The sequence below is a fragment of the Lingula anatina genome, chromosome 4 (genome assembly GCF_051362555.1).
Source record: "Lingula anatina isolate TDL-2025a chromosome 4, LinAna3.0, whole genome shotgun sequence".
Lineage (NCBI taxonomy): Eukaryota > Metazoa > Brachiopoda > Lingulata > Lingulida > Lingulidae > Lingula > Lingula anatina.
This window is the reverse complement of record NC_141770.1, coordinates 12541742-12557881: the sequence shown is the minus strand read 5'-3', so window position 1 is coordinate 12557881 and position 16140 is coordinate 12541742. Positions and strand designations below refer to the sequence as shown.

General features: G+C 35.3%; 1 protein-coding gene across 3 annotated transcripts in view; it reads left to right on the top strand.

Annotated features, from left to right (window-relative positions):
* Positions 1–16140, top strand: part of LOC106163162 (sal-like protein 1) — a 45289-nt gene that overhangs the window by 14943 nt on the left and 14206 nt on the right. For all 3 annotated transcript variants that reach the window (XM_087012081.1, XM_013540675.2, XM_087012080.1), the window contains exon 2: positions 9117–10187. In XM_087012081.1, coding sequence (XP_086868207.1) covers positions 9117–10187 — 1071 coding nt within the window. The remainder of the gene's footprint in view (positions 1–9116; positions 10188–16140) is intronic.

Here is a 16140-nt window from a genome sequence, read left to right as displayed (position 1 = left end):
GGGGTAAATCACGACCCTTTTAGTGTCTTATCAGGTTTCCTCTTTCATGAAGATAGTGTTTATGATATCATTTTTACAAGAGGGGAAGTGAATTAAGTCCCTGGTGGCATTAAATTTTAAATGTACTGGGTAGATGAGTTGTAAAGTGAAAATAAATTTGAGGACAGAAAAAAAAGTGATGGTTTTTATTAGTGCATGAAGGGAATGAAGGATGGGCAACATCTCTTAGATGTCAAAATGATAATAAAATTAGTAATGTGGTATCCATTAGCCTAAACGCCCTGTTGCTGCCATAGAAAAGCTCAGCTATGAGTTCCTGTCTTGGATGAAAATAAATACCCCAGTTATACTTAATTTATCATAACAGGAGTGGTTATGCAACTCAGGATTTTACCTAAATTTAATAAAGTTTCTTTGATGTGTGTGTGGGCATTTCATAACCCCTAGGTCAGATTTCCAAGTTACCTAAGATTTTTGAAGTGGAAAAATAAAGAGAGAACTTCAGACTTATTAAGATTGATGAGATAGGAGAGGGTTTTCCTTTTTTTTTTACCGCCAGAACCCCTGTCCCCTTTAAAGGGTAAGGCTTCCATTAAGATATGAGGTATCAGAAGACTTATTTTGAAGAAAGTAGAAAAGAGCGTATCAAAATGTGTAAGTTAATATGTTTGTTGATATACGATACTATTTATCAGTGAAGAAATGTTACTGGTTGGGATTTGCATAGCGGGTTTTTGTCCTGTCATGTACCCAGGAAAAGGTAGATATCCTCGTGTCATCAAAGGTTTGATGGGGTTTGAAGAGGGGACGGGGGTGGGGGGGGGTGTGTCATGTATGTTTAATATATGTTATCATGCATTTAGAAGAAGACATTTTACTCTGAATTTTACTTGATTTTCCCTGTTAACTTGACTCCTGTCAAAAAAAAAAAAAAAAAAAAAAATTGAGGTACTGACCTGGAAGAACTTTCAGAAAACTTAGCCTTCCGTTCAAATCAATTGAGTGCCATTCAGAGAGAAATAACATCATTTCATTATTATCTATAGACAAAAAAAAATCATTGAAAAAATTTCTAACTAGAGCATTGAAATTCATGTTACTTTTCACATGATCTTCCAGTGGCATTTCACACTCTTATAAAGTGCAGGGATTGAATCATTTTGAGGAGTTTATATACAACTTTGAACATTTCCGATGTACCTGGGGTGTAACTTTTCATTTGATGGGGTTAAGGGATGCCAAGCCTCCCAAAAGGGGAACAGATGTTGTACAGCAAACAGAAGACAACATATTGCATTTCACACTTTTAAAAGCAGAGCTTTCAAGATGTCAGTCATGTGGCTGCCCACAACTTACCTGTACCTTTGTGAGTATGTGTATGTGTGTGTAAAACTTCAGCTGCTGAAATTGCAAAGTTTGATAGAAAGTTTACTGTGTTTTTTCGGAAGATTTGTTTAAACTGAAAGTGTATACTTGCATGATAGATTTACAGCTTAAAGATGTACACAGGAAGAAATGTTATCCCAAAGTTTCTTGTCATTCCCTGCCCAAGTCGTGGAAATGTTTTAAAATCCAATAACATGATTTAAGCTGCTTGCAGTGATTGAAGGGCAAATATATTCCTTGAGACTCATTTATTTAGAAATTAAATGATTGATGATAAATGATTGGTCAACAGAGAGACTCCACAGGTATTAAACCAATTCTCCAAAATACCAAACAACAGATAAAAAATGATCATAGAACACAACAAGAGATAGTTTTATAAAACCATTGTTTTAGAATCACTTTTGAAGAATTAAAAAAGTTATACTTTCAAAACCTATTTAAATAAAACCTAGCATATGTTTGGTTTGGTGATCATGATGGAAAAACAAAAGTAAATTGGATCTCTTTTTCTTGCTAAAGTTTATTATATGAAGGAGCACTGTTACTGCTTATGTCCTTTCTCCCCTTTTTAAGGACCCTAATCTCACTAACTAATACAGTGGTGACTCCAGGTGTGCTTGTATATTTTTTCAAGGAAGAGGTACGTAAAGGCATGTGGCTTAATTAATTCATTATGGCAATTAAAGGCACTGATGCGTCTTCCAGAACTCATTTTGATATCACTTCAAGCCAAGTGAGGCACAGGGTAAGTAGACAAGAGTTAAAAGATGTATGTTGTTATCTGAATGTAAGTTTTCTGAATTACCTATTTAGTGCTCTGAAATGATGGTTCTTGTTTAGAAACAGGAGAAAAGATGTTGTCAAGTTTTATTAGTATATATGAATATTTGGTAGGTTTTGCTTGCTTTGTTGAAAAATCATTCCAAAATTCTGCCCTCTGTAAGTCAAAAGAAGTACATGTAATGCTCTGTACCTATATGAGTTTCAGTTTTTGTTGAGCAGAATTTTTATTTTCAGTAATACCACTTTTCATTTTATACACTATGTGTCCTGTGGTCATTCGTAAAAGAAATTAATAACTAACTTTTGAAAAAAATGATATATTTGGTGTATTTTTGTATTTGAGGAAATGGGTATAAAGCAGTGCTCTTTCTGCTGATTAATGTTATTTAGGCTAAGAAATTATAAACTATCAACTGCGCAATATTTGAAATAATTTACCACATGTTTTAGACGATGTAGCCCATATTATGAGCACTTGTAACAACACAAAGCTGAGAACTTTAGACAGAAACCATTTATTGTGCATAAACAACGTCCCTACACTACAGAGTCTACTGTTCAAACCAAAACCATGTTGTCCGTGTGTTCAAATATGTAACTAATACGAGATGAGATTTGCTGGACTTGAGTTAATGTTTGTTAAAACATGAAAACTACTCCATATTTGCAAGTTATATTGGCAAAGAGATGTGTAGCCCGAGACCTCTTTTCCTGCCATTATAGATTCACAAGTGGCAGAGAGTAACTTGTATTATTCATATCATCACAACATTTTGAAAAGTGAAGGTAGATCAAACAAATCACCAAAGACGCAAATTAAATTAATGTAAATTTTGGTTTTCATCTGAATTGGCCACATTATCCAGCAGACGACACTGTAGACTACATATTTAACAACAGATGAATGGGAAATTTGGAAGTAAAGATTTAATTTAATATTCCATTACACCGTTATGAAAGGCTTGCTATCATTGTAGGGCTTAGGCACATATTTACAGTCTCAACAGAGATTCCTGACTTTTACAAAACTTGGGTATTAAAATTGTATATAAGATTGGCAGGACAATATTGACTTAATACTGTGGCGGAACGCACAAGGCATATTCATATTTGGTTTGTCTTGGAGACAGTAGCACGATCTCAGATATTGGAAGTCATAAGCTTTGACATTGTTTATACACAATCTAGGCCTTTGATACCTTTTTTGTTTCCCTTTTAGAGGATGATCAATGGAAAATTGGTGATTTTCATGTTCGGGGCAGCAAAAGTTGGATTCATGGTGGACCCACAGATGAATGTGGATGTGTACTTGTCACTTCACACCTTTCATTTTTTGTATTTGTTTTCCAGAAAGCTTGTTGTCTCCTCATTATTTCTCCCCTTGATAAGATGCGGAGTCCTTATCTCCCAGGATCTTCATCCTGTCCTATGAACAAATGTATTTATGTGTTGTCTGTGCCAAGCCTAATTTAGTCTGCTTTGTGTACATTTCCCATTGAATTATTTGAAAAATGATCACCTTAGGGAATTTATAAAAATGTATTCAAATATTTAAGAAGGGGAGACCCTGGTTTACTAACTAAATACATTACAGCGAGGCCTTTGTGATGCTTACTGTGTGTAATGTAACATGGCTTCTGTAGGGGTCCACTGGACTTGTTTTTGACTAAGTAACAAACACAATTAAAGACTCTGCAAATCCAACTGGTACATCGTGGATAATAGGGAACAACAATACCGCGATGGGACACTGATCCCATTTTGCGACGAATATTAATAATTCCCCTATGTTCATAAAATGAACTACACTGGCTAACTAAGTTAGGATGCGCCCTATTATTAGATTAAGGGAACTTGAGCTATTTCTTGATATTGTTAGACGACCGCCGTGAGCATTCTTAAAATATGCTTTCTATTGATTCGTTTTCCCCAAAGCTTTTAAGATTTCAGGGGGATATGATTTTCTGGGTAATGAAAAAGCGATACAGACAAGTATGGAAGACAGTAACGTTTGAATTAAGATCGTCTCTGAGGTCAAACCCTTGTAATTATTCCGTCTCATGTATTGTCAAATCAATGGGATAATCAAGTTTCATTCAATTTACCATATGTAAGTAGTTAACCCTGCCCCCTCTACTGGTTTACCTTTCAAATTTACAATGACAGTGACATTGTAGGGAATATTATGTTTCTTAGCAACCTTGTTGCCTATCTTAGCAACTGTCCTGCCACGGGGAGGCCGGTTGGCTGTAATAGACCCACTGCGCAATTAGAGTGATAAACTCGGTGATGAGGTAGCCTCATAACTAATCTAAAATGAAAGACTATGGTATATTGTATTGTGAAATGTGACCTTATCCCTGCTCAGCATTACCTCGAAATTTGTCCCGATAAAGGGGGGAAATGGTGTACTTTGATGATAAATAGATAGATATTCCTTGCATTAAGATGTAATGTGGGATATATTGTAGCAGGAAACAAGGACACATATCTACAACAATAGAAGTTTTGTCAAATCTCACATATATTCTTAAAAGGCATTGGGAGGAAATGTTTTTCTGTTGAATTAAAGCCACTTAAAACAAATTTTGTAAAATTAACCACATGAGTGTACCATGTTAAATGGCATTTAATCTGTAGTACTTGGATGAAAAACAGTGAAATTTCAGATCGCACACACAGTTTAATTAAGGCAAGGGATTGCAGTGAATTAAGTTTCTCCTGAACAAATTAAGAAAAAAAAATGTTGAAAATTTTAGGAACAGATTTTTAAATGAATGAAGGGATTGCATTTTAAATCTGATTAAAAAATATGTTTTACTGAAGTATTTTGAAGCCATGGAGTTCCTCCATTGCCTTGAATTAAAAATAAAATTTAAAAATAATTATTTTGGTAATTTATCTTTACTTCAAGTAATCATAGAAAGGAAGGATTGTTGGAATCAATAAGTAACCACCCCCCCCCCCCCCCACACACACACACAAATACATTTGTAATGAATAATTTTATAATAAAAGCAACTTGAAGAACTGAATAATATTTGAATTAAAGTGAACCTTGGATAAAATTTTTCAAGACATTAAGCATTCCTGACTCACATTCAATAGTTCAGAGATCTCTATGAGGTTTCTACACCCAAAGACAGTTGAAAGTGTGTGTGATTCAATTATAGTAATGATAATGAAAAAAAATGGACATAAACTTGTTACCAAACCAAGAGGTTAATTGGTAAGTAAATAAGGAACCAAACAGACAAATAAGAAATTAATAAGAAACAAATGAAAGTAAAACAGATAAACAGAAAAAAAGAAAAAGAAATGAATATAATGGAAAAAGAAAGGATTGTAAAACAATACTGTAATATCTAAGATAATGAAAATAAGTATAAAGAGTAGTTAAATGAATGGATGATTTTTTGCCCACTGGTAAAGGGCATGCAACTGGAAAATAGCAAACTATCCACCCAAACGGTATAATCCACTGGTTTATTAACATGTGCATTTCCGTCAGTTTGAACAGCAATCCAGGGCTCGTGAGGTAGTGTCGGGAACAATAAGTCTTTACCTTTTCAAGGCTATATGTTTCCCAGTGCTCCAACCTCTGCGATAGGGTTCACAGGGCAGCATTGAGCACGACCAATGATAGATAAGCTTGTAAATCAGGTTTCAGATATTAATTTTAAAAGGAAGCCGATGTTTCAATGCATTGCAGGATTCCTATAGTTTTCCCTGAACAGCGGGAGACGAAGAAGGCAATTTATTATACTGACACCCCTTTAATGGGGGAGAAATTGGAAACTCCGTCAAAAAATGAATATAAATAAAATATGAATTAGGTAAGTATGTATTGGGGAGTAGGTATGCCAGGTTTGGGTATTAAATGACGGGATTTAAGCTTAACGAACAATAGGCCTGGTATATCTGGAGGGTTGCTGGTATCAAAAGAACTTTTTAAAAAAATGCTGGTTATTGTATGTTGGGAGATAAAATATTAAATGCCTTTCAAAAATCCTGATGAGATCAGAATATATCAGGAAATAATGCCCTATTTCTTATGCTGGTACATGAGCGTGAAGAAGCGGGCGATATTGGAGAGTGTGAGGAGAACAATGGAAGCCCCACAGCACCTGAGAATGCATGTGATCCACCTAGAAATCCATAACAATACCCCCAAATTTGAAGGAGAATCTGTTTTATGGACAATGTTGGAGGGCAGAAAAATGTTGGAATTGCTTTGGAGTGACTTTCAGTTTTAAAGTGTGGGCTTTATTTCCAAGTTTCCTTATTTCTATTGTTCTTTTTGGAATAGTGCCTTTTAACCATTTTTTGTTAAATAAACATAATAAAAATGTTTGTTCTCTATTTCCCTTTTGAATGACTCCTTGTTTTAACAGACCACAGTGATTTGAATCTCATCTATAGATTAAAAAATGGAAAAAGAGAAAAAAAGATCAGGTAAACGATCTTGCAGTCTGGAAATTGCATAACAGGGTATAGACACAGTGGAAACAGATTGAAAAAAAGGAACCCCTATTCTTATTTTCATTTGAATTTTGCCAAAGGGCGCTACCGTGTCAACGAACACACATAATATTGCGTAAAGAAAGGTGAGAATGATCATAGACTGCGTCTGTTTTGATTCACTTCTTGCCAGGAACACAGTCTCTGAGTGAAAACAGAGGCTGCCGAGGAAAGAGAAACAGATTTGCAAGACTTGACTGATTTTTGGTGGTTGACTTATTGTACTTTTTTGGATAGATGCTCTTAAGACATCCAAATAAAAAATGATGTTTACAATTGTTATTTGGATTAAGCTTTCACTCCCTTTGTTTTATTCTTTTCTTGTGAATTATCAGTGTAGAAATGCATAAAAGATATTTTCCTCCTCATAAATGCTCTTATACACTTCTAAAGTCCACTTACACTCCAGAATACACATATATATGTATCAACTGGATGTTTTTTGTTCTGACCAACTTTACGAAAATAAATAATATTCCTGTTTTTAAGGAACGGCAAATTTTTATCCATTAAACAAATTGTACTTCTTTTACTTGAACCAACCATGAACCGACTCGATTATATTATTTCAATCTGCAAAAGGTGAAGGAATAGATTATTATTTTTGAGGAGTTCCCAGATGTGTTATGAATGTTGGTGTGGTTATTTGTCATCTATGCCAGCACCTTTGATGTGGTGAGCCACGTGTATTTGAAAGATAAAACTGGAATCCCGACTTATTTCTACTAATATAGCAGTCCTGTAAGAAGGGGGGGGGGGGGGGGGGGGGGGGGGGGGGGGGGGGAGTGGAAAAACTGCCCTTTTTTGTACAGAAAACTGCTTCTCTGAGTCTCAGTCAAAATTTAACCTGTAGGTTCAAATAAGATGATAAAGAACTCCACTTTTTTAGGAAAAAAAAACAAAATTAATGGCTACTGATCTGTCTTGTAAATTGAAAATTTTGATATTTTATTTTGGTAAGGAAATGTCTAAGATTCAGCAGAGGAGGATGATTAAGGAATTTCAGTAGAATCAGACTGTCATATTGCTGAGCATTGCACATCATGTAACTGGTGTCTTCCTTATTATCCCCTTCATTGTTTTAATGGGTTATTCTTTAGATTGAAACAGTGAAAATAAATATCATGGTGATGGTTGCAGTATTGTGCTATGAAAGTTGAGAACACAGGAAAAACTTCTTCTCAGTTGAATATCAAAATAAAGTATTCCAAGGACTTCTCAGGCACTGAAAAATAACTTACAAAATTTGAAAAAAGTAATGAAGTGTTCAAGATCTTATCTTTATGCTTGAAAACATATAAGCAAACAGATATTTGACATTTCATTTATTGAAACAAATTGAGATGGTTTTTAAGTTAAGTTTCATAGTGTGAAAAAAGAGTTGTTTTGTTGAATAAATACAAGTTTTTTTAAACATATAAGTAGAATACAGAAAATATAAAAATAATAGTTGGACTCTTAGACTAAATGTTTTATGTTAGATTTTCAAGAACTGTAAATAAAAAAGAGTTGATTCAGTGTAGAAACAACTCAATTTTTGCTATAAACTTAATGTAGGAAACTTTAATAAAGAACTTTCCATTAATCTGATTTGTTGGTCTTATTGTAATGCATTTGAGAATTAGGTGAAGAAATTATGCAGATGATTAATACTCGTAGAGTTTTAAAAAGCAATTACATTGATCTTATATGCTAAATGGCCCTCTCTTTTGCAATAACAGCCCCAAAGAAATGAGAATATAATGAACAATTTGGCACATGCCAAAAATTTCACATTAATAATATATTCATTTGTGATGGTAAAACCTCAGAATGGCTGTAAGGGTTGCCTTAAGAGGGACATCAAACGTCCATTTTGCTGGATGACATCACATTATTTTCAGCACATGTTGGTAGCTTTGATGGAGACTTGAGGTAAAAGTTAAATGCAAATTAAATCAAATGTTTTTAAAATATTATTTCCATAAAACTCCTTTGATGGTTAAGAAAGAGACATCAGTCGGAGAAATTATCACATTTAGGTTTTATTGAAAATGAGCTTAAAATATTAAATGTGTGTTGATATTCAAATAAGCAGATGAAATGTTACCTGTGTCATTTTGTGCCAGTTGGGGCCAAGAAATATCCTTGCATATGAGAGGATTGAAAGAGTGCTTTCAAAGATCTCGAAGGCACTCCTTTATAAGTACATGTATATTGTTAAGTGTTACAGGGTTTAGAGATCTCTTTGGCAGCTTTTGCAACTGGTATGCAGATTGCTGCTTTTTCGCATGAAGTTATGTTCAATTCTTCAAAAAACATTCTGAATTTGGAATAGAAAAATTGAAACACTGCACTTCCTTTGAATGTGTCATTTTCAGGAAGAGGCTTGAGCTGACATTTTCTTGTAAAGATATTTAATAGAATTTCACTCATCTTTTCAGGTGATGGTGAAATGTCTCCAGTGGTGGAAACTGATGATGCTCACGTCTGTGGGATCTGCCGTGCACAATTCTACGACCTGTCAGATTTCCTGACTCACAAAAAGAACTGTAGCTCCAAACGAATCGTCGTTATTGCAGACGGCGAGGATAAAAATCAAAAAGACTCAGATGAAGCAAATATCATGAAACAGAATGACAACAGCCAGATTTTGGCGCCCTCTAGCACCAGCAGTGTAATTTCTGAAGATGACAAAATGGAGCTGGAGATGAATGCAGCTGCCATGTCAGAAGACCCAGAATCAAAACTAAACCAAAATCAAAATGACAACGAAGACTTGTTGGATGAGGAATTTGATCAAGACGCAGAAGATGAATTTTCAAAGATGGACGACAGCATGGAAGAAGATGATGTGGACGAGTTATCAAATATGGGAATCAAAATGTCTGACCTGGACGAACAAGACGTCATCTCCAGCAGATTTCTACCTCAGTACGGATGGCCTCCCATCACACAACCCTCCCTGACCTCGTTGTTGCCTAGCAACAATGTGAAGCTGGAACCCCTCGAAGGAACCAAAGCTGCAGTTTCACAGTTTGTTGAGAACAATGCTAATCCCTCAGATCTTCTGTTTCTCCATGCTACCTTGAGTTCTCTGCAACAACAGCAATTGATACAGTTGACTCTGATCCAACAATTACAACATCAGATCATGACGGGAATACCTGCCAAGTCAGATGGGCAGACGTCGCCCTCGCAGTCTGCCATGGCTGCCCTGACAGCTAGTGCTCTCAACCCAAATATTAGTCCTAGCTACGCCCTGCCACCCACCTCTGTGGCAACACCCAGTGGTGCCTCGTTGCCTCAAGGTGCCTCATCGGTACCACAGATTAATGGCACCACCATAGTGACCACCCAAGAGAAGGAGTCATCTTCGAGCTCGTCGGCCATGAGCAACATAATATCTTCACTGTCTAACCCATTCCTTGCCAAGAACGAACCCCAGACTGTGTCTACGACAGTGTCGCCAATTACTTCACCATTTATTAGAGAGCTTACAAACTTGCGAAAAGGTATGGCTTTATTTTGCTTTGATTATATTTCGATAATTAAAAGATCTCTATCTGTTTATTTGTATTAGTGCCTGGCTGTTGTGACTCTGATTTTTTCTGTGCATCTTGTTTCTAAATATGTGTTCTTTTTCATGTCACCGCTCGCTCTTTCTCTCTCTCATCTTTACCTTGTTTTTTTTTTTTTTTTGCTTAATGGCTGATTACAGCTTCAGTTGAATGACCAAATTAGTGAATCCCCTTTGAGTGTTTAAATAGCATTACAAATTGTCTGATGGTGTATTCTCGTATTGTTGGGGGAAAAAAGCATTTAGATAAAACAGAGACCAATTGGGATATGTCCAAGGTTCTGTCACAGTTTGATCTTTTTCTTTGTTTTATATCCCGGCCTAGCTACAAAAATAAGTGGATTTGGGCCACTTCTGTAACTACTGGTCAGTTTCTTTGTTTGTCAAGGTTCAAAAGTTTAATCTTTATCTAACCACAGGGAAAAAAAGAAAAGAAAAAAAGAATAAGAGGTAAAGAAAGCAAAAGGCAATAAAAGCATGAAAAAAAGAACGATTAGGCCATTTGTAATGTCTGGCAGCTAAAAGAAGTTATATCTTCTTTCTCTGGACTCTAATTTTGTCTTGGCATACATGTCAAATTAAGAACTTCAATAACAGACTAGCCGAGAAAAAAAATCCCGAAAAAATAGCACAGTTCATAGGAGATTCTGGTAAAAGATATAAACCAGAGATTAGAAAAAAATTAAATGCAGTTCAGCAGTAATTGGTACAAGGTTTGTTATTGGGCGTATTTCAGTGGCAGTGTATTTAAATTATCCAATGATTTGCTCTGATTTAACATCCTTTTTTCGCAGACTAAAACTCTATGAGGGTTCTTGTGCCCCTGAAATGCCTGTATATCAAAATTAAAGTTTTGTTTATCTAATAAATCCTAGGTGACTTTTAGGTGGTTCGGTAGAGCCTGAAGGCTGATAAGAATTACCGCAGATTTTTTTTGTGAAGTCAATTCAAGTAGTACAAATGTATATATCCAGTGATGCTCTTATGGTTTCTGTAATGCCAATTTTTCCACCATGGTGACTTTTGGCAAGAATAGCAAGTAACTTGATTTGGAAAATTTGGAGAAATATTTTCACCCATTCAAGAATAACTGGTTTAAATCTTGATATTTTATCTGGAGGCCAAGCTTCAGCAGATGTTATTGAGGATCGTTTTTCAGTCGGTTTCATTGGTTCTTAATGCTAACAGTCAGGCTGATTTTTTGTGGTGGTTTTGAGTGTTCACACTGGCATAACTCATAAAGTAACGTAATAGGGGCTCACTGCCGAGGCCCTCTTTGATCCGTTCAAAGTGGGCAACTTTATTAAGAACTAAAGTCTGTCCTGATGGCAAAATGTAGAAAATAATCCCAATATAAAGATCGCAACCTCGGTGTAATATCATTGACAAGCTTTTTGTCCCATTTCTCTTTGATGTCCTCCAAGCATAGAAGAAACTCTACCTCTGTTTGTGGCAGATTCTGATAGATTTGACAAGATGAGAAGTTTAAGGGACCCCGGATCTTTTCTTTGGTGAAGATATTTATCGATTGAGAGAGCATACCGATTATGGCCGTAGATATCATAATTGTATATTCTATTCCATGATTGTGTATTCTATATAGACTGACACACAGTCAAGAGGGCCCATGTTTACACTTGATGGTGTTGGAAAGATTTATTGACTTGCCCATGCTGGGGCTTCTTACACTTGCCAGGGGCCAGTAACATGGATAATTAGGAGGATGACATACAAACCCATGTTGAGAGGCTCCTGTGGTTGAACTGAGGCCCTGGGTGGTGTATGGCTGTGAAATTTATCTAATGCATTCTGTTTCTAGTTGGTAGGTTGCAAAGAGATGGGATGCCCTGTTGGGTCTCGCTGCTCAAACTGCAGTAGGCCAATCACAGGCCCCGACCTGCCACCGCAGAAATTCAGCAGTTTCATGCTCAACTGATGTGTTCCTCGTCAAATTTAATAAGAACTTACTGCTGAGAACAGAGCCGAGAGATAAAAAAATTACATTGTCTGCCGTCTTTGTCTGTGTTTATATAATTGTGGGTACTGCACAGTATACTTATGTTGATTTTTTCCTTTTATTTTGGAAACCTGATTTTAATGACTCAAAGGGAGAAAAGCTCTCTGTTTTAAAATGATATGAGGTTGCTATGTTATTTGGCATGACCTGTTTTCTTCAAAAAACCGTAAGAGGATTAATGAAAGATTTCAAAGTAAGGAAAAAAATGAACTCAGTTTACAACTGTGAAATTTAAGCATGAAAGAAATCTTGTGTGCAGAAGTTATAAATTGCTTTGTTTGGTGTGCTGTTACAAAGGCCTGGGTGTTCTGAGTCATTTTATGATATATATATTTCATAAACCTGAGATGAGGGGAGGTATGTGTAGAAGACATAAACATCACATTTTATTACTGTCATGTGAATTTATTTCCCATGTGCGATTTATCATTAAACAAATATCCCTGGCTGGTGGGAGGCTGTCGAAAATCTAATTGTTATTAAGCATCTACAAGTATTAGTGCAGAAGGGCTCTCAATTGTTTTAAAATGTTGATTACTGACATTTGTCTAGGTTTCAACAGGGCATAGAATACCTTTCAACAAACACGGTTCAAAATGAGCTCAAATTACCCATAGGACCTGTGCTGCCACCTTTAGTGAACATATCTTATTATAAAAAATCATATGGGAGAAGGAAAAGCTCTACTAAAAATGACCAGACCCCGAATATTTTTTTCTCTAAAGGAACTGTATTATTAATTGCTTTTTAAACTGAAAACGACAGTCTGACATATTGTGCCAGACTCTTATAGATCAGCACAGCCCCCTTTTACATATAAGCTGTACATGGAAGTCTTTAACTTAGTTTGGGCAAAACACTTTGGTTCTGTAGTATATACTTTTTTCTGTTGAAGCAGTCTCAGAAATATTCATAATTCTTTGCCGAATTGGCATGGATGGGAATGGCTGATCTATTTGACCCATAACTCAGTGGCTACAAATTAGTGCCAAGTGCTTCCTTCCTGAGTAATGTGAATGTTTTATGGCTGACCTGGAGTTTTATGGATCCATCTTCAATCTCTGCCCAGAGAAATAAGTGAAATAAAGGAAATTATATCTGCAGAGAAATGAACTTTATGGTATTTCGTTGAACTGTGGAAAGAGGTGGAATGGCAAGGTGTTTTCCGGCTCAGTTGGAATGTCTGCTTACTTGCTTGTTTTTACTGCTGAAGAATGAAAACAAAAATCAGATTTTTATTGCTTCTTTGCTTAATTGCCTTTCTATCTATTAACTGTATTTTCCTCTTGAAGCTCATATATTGCCACATACACGCATTGTGATGTACTGATTTTGTGTGTTGTATTTTTTTTTTTGTATCTATCTCTCTTTCTCAGATGGGCATACTGGCGCGGACACACACACACACACACACACACACACACACACACACACTTTTTTCAAACTTTTTCATGATTTTAGGAATTTTACTGCCACGAAAAGTAAATGAAGAAATATGAAAAACATAAATGGTGGGAACAAAGAAAAATTAATTTTTTTCTTCACTGACATCTCGCTCACATGCTCGGGCCATATTCAGAAAAGCTGAGAAAACAAGTCCATAGTTTACATTGATGGTTTAACCTATGTTCATTCCTCTAGCTTTAATAATTCTTGTATATATTGCTTGTGTTGTTTATGGATTGTCTGAGGAGTCCAACACTGCCAATCTACAGTGTAGGGCACATTCACACCGTGCCCAGAAAGTTCTCAACTGAATGTGTCCAACTTACGTAGTGAAAGGTAATTTTTAGAGAAGTCCAGGTCCAATCAGTGTTAAGTCCAATGGCATACTTTTTATCTGTTGTGTAAGGAATAGAATGCAACCTATAAACAGAGTTCATTGGAGTTAAGATTGTTTGAACAAGGTCATTCTGATGCAAGTGGATTCATATTTGAACCGTCTAAATCTAGTGTGAACTGGATCGTATGTTTTTTTCCTCAGCCTGGACATGTATACACCAATAAACAAACAACATTCCTGCAGAGATAAAGCTGCATTAGAATACCAATGGCTGAAAAATGGCTTTTCAAGGTATAAATCCATACTTAAGCACAAAAGTTCATAACTAATCCCAGAAAAATCCTGGTGATTTGATTATATTTAAATAAGGTGGCTCACATTGAGTTGAACTAGTTGATCGAAGTCATATATTAGCTTTGTCTTGAGGAGTCTCTGTGTTCTTTAGATTTTATTAATGTTTACCTTTTCATTGGAGGATTTGCATTATATAGAAAACATTTTTGAACATTGATACAGGAACACATGTAGATCAAATTCTGGAATGTACATGGTAACATTCAATGACCAACCTACCAACCAGCATTGCGGTTTTACCCTGGCACTTTTCACTGTATAATGACCTAGATGGACTGGTCACCTTTTAAGTGCCATACATCAGTTGGTCGCCAAATTTTTTGCTTCATAAGTTCCAGAATTTTATTCTAATTCTACTGGATGACTGAAAGAAAAAAATAATAAGAATAATAAATAAGAATAAAAAAATTTGATTTTCAGAAAAATGTCTGTGCTGTTTGAATAAACTCACAGAAAATACAATGTTGCTTTAATAATGGTTAAGAGTATTTTGTATTTGGCAATTTTTTGTTATTAAAATGATTTTGTCTTGTTACTTTTGTGACATATTTCACAGTTAGTCTCTAAGTCATCAGTTTTTTTCCTTTTTGCCTACAGGCACAGTGTTGATAAATGGATTAAAATCCTCAAAAGAGTGTATATTGACATTTGGAACTTTTGAAACCTATGAAAGCAGATATCAAATGTAAAATATTTTATCCTTTTGGAAATGCATTCTGCAGATAAACTAACTTTGGCTCCTCTCATACTTGACATGGAAACCACCCAGATTATTCATTTTCAGGAAAATGTCCTCGTGGATTAAAAAGAAGTTGAAAACACTTGAAACCATTTGCATGTTTAATGCAACTTAAGAAGAATAAAAAAATCATCCATTCAGTCAACTTCTAACAAGCCATAGGAGGTTTAGCTTGTCAAAAATGACATTCTGTACATAGAGTAACTGTCTTATGTTACAGTGGTTAAATATCTTTAATTTCACCGTTCTTGATTCCAAATAATATGTTTACTCTAGTGCCCACCCTTATATGTATGTTGACTGTTTAAAGTCTTATCTTTTTTAAAACTCTGAATTTTGGTGACAACCCCGAGATAACCGGCAAGAACTGTCAATTTATGCCAACTTGGACAAATACCAGATTAATAGTTGTTTTATCTTGACATCATCTGTTGCTGCATATTCTCAAAGGTATTATTATTGCACTAATTGCATCACGCAACTCACAAGTCGCAAAGGTTGCTGTGAAAGGCATAGAAACTAATTATTGGTGTAAAATAGTCTGTTAAAATTGATTTTAAAAAGGCTTTTGTTTGTTTTTTTTTTTACTCAAATGGCCAATGTTAGCCTCACCCCCTTCATTGATTCAAAACACTGTTTGAAAGTAGGTTTTTAAATTCTGATAATTTTTTTTATCTTACCTCTCGTCATTGTGAAACACAAACATGTTTTAAATGGGTTTTAAATGATTTTGTGTAACTGTTTTGAAATTTTAGCAGCAATAGAAACATACACAATTGTTTCAATAGAATCTGTACCTAACTCTTGTAAGTACATTGTTTAATTTGTCAGTATATGTTTACTTAAGTTTGAAAAGAAAGAAGATTTATATTTTATTGTATTTCTCAGTGAGAATATGTATTGGTAAGTGAGAACATGAATCTGCTTTTGGTTGTTAGGAAAGGAAAGCTGCAATTTATTGAAATTAACTGAAATAAAGGGGGGACAAGACATAT